Genomic DNA, 8,517 nt, shown 5'->3' on the forward strand with positions numbered 1-8,517 from the left:
GGCATTGGCCCCTGGTTGGGAACCACTGATCTATTATGCAGCAGTGAAAACTAGGAGGCAATTTGGGTATTCCATGTATATAGACAGTTTGCATTCTCCACCACACAATATACTGCACATCGGAGAATTAGTAAAGTATGCTAGTATCCTATTTCAAGCATAGCCACAATCTTGTTTTTGCACCATAAAATGATTTAATTCAACAAAATAACAGGTGCAATGCATGTGAATTATCTACAGGGGGCACAGAGCTTAAAGAAAACCAGATAAAGAAAATGGCGCACTACCCATACTCTTACTTCTTCTGCCATATCTGCCTATGTAAAAAGTCAAAGTAGTTTATTGAGAATTCTGTTGTACATGGAAGGGACAGAAATTAAATATGTAACATTTAATGTAACAATGAGAGGACAAAGGCAATAAATACAAATATTTCCACTAATTAACATTAAATGCAAGCAAAAAGATGTAGTTATAAGGAATAAATATATTTTTTTATATTGAAATGAATTCTCTAAAGTAGACAGTGGGGTCAGAACTTCAGAGCAGCAGAATAAAGCTTGCATAATAAGTTTGTGCAAATGTGCTATAAGTGCATCAGCGAGAAAATTAGTTAACTTCGCTGCTCGGATTCATTTCCACCCTCAAGTCTGCTGTTTTTGTGTCCTCTAGCCATGAATCTCTCTCTCTGTCTCTCTCTCTCTCTCTCTCTCTCTCTCTGTCTCTCTCTGTCTCTCTCTCTCTCTCTCTCTCTCTCTCTCTCTCTCTCTCTCTCTCTCTCTCTCTCTCTCTCTCTCTCTCATAGGGCTGGGCATCATAAACACATTTTTTCTTAGTCAACTGGAGTGAAGTATTCATCATAGTGTTCTGATGTAGTTTGCTGAATGTATTATTGTGTAAAGCTGTATACTTACATTTCCTTTAAGAGGACATTTTGCTTTAAGAGTATTTGATATTAAAGGGAATGAAAACCTGGCTAAAGATTTTATGTCTTTCAGGTAAATACATTTTTCCATCCATGTTTTCCTTTTCATTAGATAAACATTAATCTTTTATTGTGTATTGTATTGTCATATACGTACATGTCAACAATACTGGAAATACATTCAAAATTCTTGCCTGAATTATGAGCTCCACACCACATTTCAAAATAGCCTCTTGCCAAACTCAATGTAAATCTGGGAAATATGAGAACTTTCTTTTGAGGTTGTCTGAATTTCTAAATATTGCTGAAAAGGCACCAATTGTGTAAAGAGTGACATTTCTTTAATAGATTAGTTAACTAATTAAGTTTTTTTTAAAACTGTGTCTCTCTCTCTCTCTCTAGTTTTTAGCAGTGTGTTGATGAAGTCTGGAAACATTTGGGTTGGAACAGAGGGTGAAGAGGTGTATATCAGATGTCAATATCCAGACAAACACAAATATACACCAAAGTACTTTTGCCGTGATCCCTGTACGTCCTCTAATGTTTTGATTAAAACTGATCGGATTGATCAGGTAGTCTCAGATGGAAGATATTATGCCATGAACACTGTGAGTGCAAACTCATTTGATGTTTCCATCAGAAAACTCAATCGTAAAGACGCCGGAGTTTATTACTGTGGACTTGATCAATGGTTCAGGGACACACTGATTAAAGTCGAGCTGTCTGTCCGTCCAGGTGGGTATTTATGCCTGCACAGTTCCTGTTTCTTCTAATAATTGTATATAATGTTAAGTATGTGAATATGTGTCATATGAATTCACATGTATTATGTGCTCTTATAATCCCATAACCATTGTTCTTTTGCTTGTTATTCTCTGCAGCTCCTGCGAACCCTCCTCTTACCACATTGACTCCTGTGTTCAGCTCTACAAAATCCAATGAACACACACAAACCGTATCTACATGGACAACAACACACGAATATGCAGGTAGAATTTCATCCACTAAAAAAATACATTTTGATTCATCAATCCATCATCCATCAACATTTAGCAAACATTTTCAAATTAGTTTGGTTACTTCATTGTCATTTTGCAAATACATCTTATCCAGAATAATTTACAACATATTATAAGATTCCATACATTACAGCCTTATTTAAAAAAATATATATTAGCCTATTTATTTTGAATACATTTTACATGTTAAAATATTTGTGATAAAACTACTATTTTTAATAGGGGAAAATCTGCTTTTTCTCTCAAACGATGTGATATGCTGTGATTCTCTCTCTCTCTCTCTGTAGCTCATAATTCTCACACAAATGAACGGTTATTACCAACAGTCCAGTCAACAGGCTCCACAGATCTGATTAAAAGCTCCGGTAATTCATTTCTCTGCCTGTTTGTGGACAATGTGTTCAAACTATGTTTTTATAAAAATAAAATGTTTTATGATAACACTCATGCTACCAGCAAACGTGATATATTGCAGCAAGTAATCTTCGTAATATTGTGCTTGTTTTCTTCTCTCTTTTTTCATTCCAGTGAACGTGATTGTGGTTTGCGCAGTTGTTTTGGTACTGCTGGTGTTCTGGAGTCTTGTGGCTTTAGTGTTTCTATACAGACGAAGATCAATCAGATGTAAGAGAAACTTTAAACAGGGCATCAGTTATTTTGCTTTAAAAATAAGAGAAATAGAGAATTGATGACTGAAAGATATTTTGAGATAGTTGTGCAACAATGCTCTGTAAATGTACAAACATTTGTAAAATGTTAAAAACATTAATGTACAAATAGCTACGTATACTAATGAGATCAGGCTGCTGTATGACACCCAAGTCATTTGCAGTCATTGAGTATAAGTTGATAAATCTCATCATCACTTGTGGTGGTTGAGGTTATACCCCCTATATTATGTAAAGCGATTTGTGTGCCTAGAAAAGCACTGTATAAATGTAAGGAGTTATTATTATTGTTATTATTATTATCATCATGTTTCTAATGCACTGAAAAAAAATAGGAGTCAGGTTTACTTAAAAACCTAGGAAAAATTTCCATGCAAAAATTGCTAGTAAATTTAACAGACCATATTTTTATGTAACGGCTACACACGATTCTTGGTGGCTTTAAAGGTGCACTCAGAAATGTTTTTCTCATCAAGAGAGTTTAGCTTCTAAAGACATTCATTGTAATTCTGCGATATATGTAGGATCTGCACATGTGGGCTGCCATGTTTTTTTTATTTTTTCACACATACATTTTTAATATTAGATGAAGATCCACCATTATGCACCGCATGCTTGAATCCACTATCTTTGAAGCATGTTTTATTGGATTGTGCTGGTAATATTTGTTTTAGGAAATTATTTTAAACAGCAAATACTTTTGAAGAGATTAACAATTTTTATTGATTCCATCCTCAAAATATATAATGATATATTTGATATATTTATGAGTCCTTGTTTTAGAAACAATACTGCATAAGATATTTAGGTTTTTCAGAGAATGTATTTTTAACATGTGTATTTTGTCTTACTGTTCTGGCAGAGTTTTTATAGTCAAAACAAGTGAAAAAAATCTACCAGTGCTGAAGAAGTAATCCAAAGTATTTAGAATACGTTACTGATCTTGAGTAATCTAACAGAATACATTACAAATTACATTTTACAGCATGTATCCTGTAATCTGTAGTGGAATACATTTCAAAATAACCCTCCCAACCAGGGCTGGACTGGTAATCTGGCATACCGGACATTTTTCCGGTCGGCCGATGCACTTTGGGGGCGATCAGGGACGGACTGGCCATCGGGAGAACCGAGCAGGCTAGTGGGTCGGCTGCCAAACGGGCTGAATGGGCTGCGATAAGATAATATGAGCAGAAAAGGACAACTTAATCTTTTCAAGTTAACTCTCAGACCTGTATAACATTTGCTTTGTTCCAAAATGTGGACTAAACTGTTTGCATTTTCTTCTTGGTTCGGTTGAATTTCACAAGGCAACACTTAAAAACAAAAACAAAACTATGTCAATAAATGTCACATGTGAGCAAACTGTCCTCTTATTGGTCACTGTGTTTGTTTGCTGTTCCAGGATTAAGCTCCGTGTTCTGCCGATATCCAAAAGAGAGAAACGGTCGTACTAAATTTACCTCAGGAATTAGAAAACATATAGTTGCCAAAAGGCTATATCCATGTTTTGATGATGAATTACAGAGAAGTGCTGATCTACAGATGTCTTCTCCAAAGATCCCTCAGTTATGAACATGGTTTTTATAGGGTTATTGTTTGTTTAGTTAGTTTGTCCGTTGGGTTGGCTTGCATTCTCACCACAAGCGAACCACTCCAGAGTTTGTTTGCAATTTTGTTGCGGATCTGAGTGTGATTGTCGTGTTCATATATGCCTAAACAAACCGATCCAAGGGAGAAAATGCACCAGGTTCTGAAACAAACACTCTTAAAAAATGCTCTTAAACTCTTAAATCGCATTCAATGTAGAAAGTACTTAATCATTTCTGCTATATTTACTTCACCACAATCATTTTTTAGGGTGGTGATTTGATTTATTTCTTTAGATCTTCATTGTGCTTTAAGTGGCTTTGACAAGCAAATGAACCATTATAACTTCTAACATTATGCTTCTTGGTATCTTGCAGCTTTGAAAACTCCCACCCCTGAAAATTCAGCTCAAGATCAACCAGATCTCAACCAGGTATGAAAGCCCCAGCGATCTCTGCATGGGATGAGAAATACACTTTATATGTAAGCAGTATTTCTGGTTATAACCATGACAAAATAAGATCACATACAGCCCTGCTAAAGAAACCAGTTTATACCAGCATGAATTTCCATGCTATTTTAGGTTGGTTTGTGGGCCAGTATAGCCATGTTAGCCAACCAGTCAAACTTAATTGATAAAGCTGATGGACCAAGAAAGTCCTGCTGGTTTAGCTATAGCACAGCATCCAAAACACAAGATATGCTAGCTGGTGTTCTCAGCAGGAAGATTAGTCAAATGAGTACATACAGGAAATATGTTGATTGAACACTGAATTCACTGAATACATTAATGGCAGTCATATTATGTAACCTTATCCCTCTCTCTTTTCCATTATCTCTCTCAGATATGTGTTTATCAACTCTATGAAGAAATTATGACAGACTATAGCTTAGATGGTCCACCTAAAGAAGACGATTCCTCTCCTATATATACCAGTGTGCAACACAGTGATCCTGCACCCCAGAATGACCTGAACCCTGTTTATTCACTCATCACTCAGCACTGACAGTCTCAATCTCTCTGAAAAGTCACTCTTGAAACCATGTTGATGTGAAATACATATTTACCATCCCCACATTTGTTTCCTGTCATTATTATTATTTTTCACTTCTTCTTTCTTTTCTAGTATCTTGTTTCAACTGTATGATAAAATCACGGGTGTTACTTTGTTTTAAAAAGTGTTGGGGACAGTATGGGTGCAGGATTTGACGTCACGAATTGGCGAAACTGAATATTATGAATATTAATTAGGTTATGTGCAGATAGAGTCAAATAATAATTGACTGTTTTAATAAATTGTCATTCTTGATGACCAGTTCAAGCACTCCAATAAATATTTAATTAATTTGATTACTTCATCTGTACTTAACACTGACAGTACTGGGATGGATCAGTAAGCTTCTGTCAGAATGTCTCATTTTTCTCATGGTAAAGGTTTTTGGTTCTGGGTTCTAATCCGACTTAATATAACATTTTTAATTTAATGAATGAAAATTGCATCTATACATCAGTGGATGTATATCATGACCAGGGACATTAGAGCATTGCAGCAGCAAGAGAGCTGCCATTTGAACACCATCTTTGCACTGCGAGGCGCGGTGCCAGCACGAACTGAAAGTGCAAACACGAGGCAAAGGTCTGTGTTTCCGTGACTTGGACCGGGTGCTTGAATAACATTTAACGTAAGGGTAGCTGATGGAGTTTCTGGTGCCCTACACAGTCTGTGTAATATGCGTATAGGGAGCAGCGGTACTGATTATCGGCTAACGGAAACCCTTCTGCTGTCTCCAAGGTTCTGTCACAGCATCTCTGTTTGATAATGCACTAGCCAATTCAGAACTTGTAGACATTGCTGGAACCCTGCAGGTAATCTAGCCATTTAATCCCACCAGTTACAATTGAGTTTTTGACAGATTTGTCAATTGGAAATGACAATGCAGACTTTTTTGCATGTCTGTCAAAACTCCATAAAAGAAGCAAATAAATCCTGTCATAATACACTTACAAATACCATATTTTGTACATAATTTGATATGAGTTGTACGGTGTTTATTTTCTGTTGTTCAACTCTTGGGTGGGGGAGGTTTTGTGTGGATGATTGAAAAATACATCTGGATGAAGCATATTTTGTCCACTTATTTTTATAAAGATACTGCTATTAATCGTGATAAATTACAAAAAGATTGGCAAAGCCAAAAAGTATTTGGGACATGCCCCAACCATAATGCAATTCTAGTTGCTATGCATAAAATGATAAATTGCCCAGAATAGTCTGCCATTTAAATGTGCAATTTAACAGCTTTAGTCTGCTAGACAATATATTTTAACCTTTCTATTTTGACACTGTTGCAGAGCACTTGTGGTACATGTGGCCAAAGTGATGCAGCTTCATGCAGACATCCTGCTGGGGACAAATAGGACTGGTTATGACAGTTGCTAAATTTATATTGTGCATTTCTTGTTGTAGCTAAGCAAATAAGATAAAGTCCATTAGCTTTGGACTATGAAAACAGCTGTGTGGTCTCATTTAAATCATTTAAAAGGAGAAGATGGATACAAATGTGCACAAAACATTTGTAGTCAATTTAAAATAAATTCACAGATCTCTACTATCCAGTGACTAAATAATTACATGAATTTACCTTGTAGGCCAGTGTTTCATTTGAATTTAATCTAATCTCAATATTCTGAAAGGAGATTCAGTGTTCACTGGATAAATCTCAATGATGATGTAAGAGCATAGATGAACAGCAGACATTCAATAAATTTATTGAAATTAGATATATTGAGAATAATTTATTGAGATCTTCCCCTATCATATGTTACCAAGTTGTGTATTAGCATAATGTCTGATGATGATTAACTATAAATACAACATGAGTAAGAATATTAAACCATAGAATGTCAATAAAAATGCTTCAACCCAACCATATAGTGCACCAGACTTATTGGTAGTGTGTTGATAAAGAAATCCCATCAAATGTGAAAAAGCACAGATTAAAGTACTATGATTTGATAGTGATGCAGTGGTGAGTTAATGTGTTACTTTTTGTACATATATATATATATACACACACACGAACAGCTTGTGTAGCAAAGAGCTCACTCATAGGGTTATATTTAACTTTTTCTTTATTTATTGAACATCTCCAAATAACTCTGCAAATATAGGTTGAAAGCATCTATTCAGCATGTAATGGCATTACTTTTTACAAACAACTTTGTGGTATAAAGGGTTCAGTCCTTCATTTAAAAAAAAAACATCACTTATTCATGCACAAGCTTCCAATATTTTCTGTCCAGTGTGCATGCATGTCCTTCTGAATGCATGTTGTTATATTTTCATATTTGAAATCTGTCTGTTAGAATTGCCCTGCTTTCTGTCTTTCTCTCTTTCCTCTTAGGATTACTTACACACACACACACACACACAAAAAAGAGTAAACTTTAACTAAATAAAATAATAATAATATTTATGTTTTATTTCTTTAATATTGTTGAAAGTTATACAGTTCAATATGATGGAATTTTGCTATTAAATTGAAATGCGTAAATCTTAAAAATAGGCTAAACTATTTTTTTTTTAAATTGTATTCATAAATGTGCTTTTAACTTCTGATTCCTTACTCAATTATCCAATTTTTTTCTGAACGCGAAAGTGTTCTACGATTTATAAAGGATTCCTGTTTTCAATTTCCTGTAACCAGTGTTTTCCCTTGTAATGTTGTGTGTTCTAAGCGTATGATGTGACGCATGTTTGAGTATTACATTTGTAAAAATTGTAAAAAAATAAAAAATAAAAAAAAAAAAGCATGTGGTTCCATACTACCAATAGGCTATTTTTGATTTGTGGTGACGGTTTTTGACAGTGCCACACCTGAGTGGGTAGATGACAGGAAGAGATGGTCCGAGGCAGAAACGGTCAACAGAAATGGAAAGGATGTCCTGCCTTACAGGTAAAAGAGCCAAACACTTTTTAGATACAGACATCACCTGTAAGGGCCCTTACATAGTCAACGTGAGCTACGCAAGCAAGCAACGCGAGTGACGCGAGCGACGTGCTCCCTTTCATAGTCCGCAAGCAGACGCACGTGTCACGGGCGATGCGTGAAATGCAATACACCGCTCCCGCAACAGGGGGTAGTAGAGTCTGGTGATATTAGTAGAGTCGGGTCACGTCATATTCAGACCAAAATGGCAACTGAAGAGGAGTGCATATTGCTGATTTTATATAGGCGGCATCAAAGGCAGCGCAGAGATAGACGGTGGTATGTTCAGCCCTTTAAATCAAAAAAGGGATCAGGATGGTGAGTT

General features: G+C 35.7%; 1 protein-coding gene across 2 annotated transcripts; it reads left to right on the forward strand.

The window, feature by feature from the left end:
• The first annotated feature begins 850 nt into the window (after positions 1–850).
• On the forward strand, positions 851–5,272 carry LOC127621287 (CMRF35-like molecule 1). Of its 2 annotated transcripts, none has more exons than XM_052094814.1 (7): positions 851–998; positions 1,328–1,660; positions 1,807–1,914; positions 2,232–2,309; positions 2,473–2,568; positions 4,580–4,635; positions 5,048–5,272. In XM_052094814.1, exons 1-7 carry the CDS (start codon positions 965–967, stop codon positions 5,207–5,209), a joined length of 867 nt encoding a protein of 288 aa, XP_051950774.1. In that variant the 5' UTR covers positions 851–964; the 3' UTR covers positions 5,210–5,272. The 2 variants fall into 2 exon arrangements, with proteins under 2 accessions (XP_051950774.1, XP_051950775.1); XM_052094815.1 differs by having other exon boundaries at positions 4,580–4,685; positions 5,048–5,179.
• The last annotated feature ends 3,245 nt before the right edge of the window (positions 5,273–8,517 follow it).

Source organism: Xyrauchen texanus, chromosome 27 (genome assembly GCF_025860055.1).
Source record: "Xyrauchen texanus isolate HMW12.3.18 chromosome 27, RBS_HiC_50CHRs, whole genome shotgun sequence".
NCBI lineage: Eukaryota > Metazoa > Chordata > Actinopteri > Cypriniformes > Catostomidae > Xyrauchen > Xyrauchen texanus.

Coding starts and splice junctions, on each gene's coding strand:
- LOC127621287 (XM_052094814.1), top strand. CDS start 965: ATGAAAACCTGGCTAAAGATTTTATGTCTTTCAG. Junction 2,310..2,472: donor AGATCTGATTAAAAGCTCCG/GTAATTCATTTC, acceptor TTTTCATTCCAG/TGAACGTGATTGTGGTTTGC. Junction 4,636..5,047: donor ATCAACCAGATCTCAACCAG/GTATGAAAGCCC, acceptor TATCTCTCTCAG/ATATGTGTTTATCAACTCTA.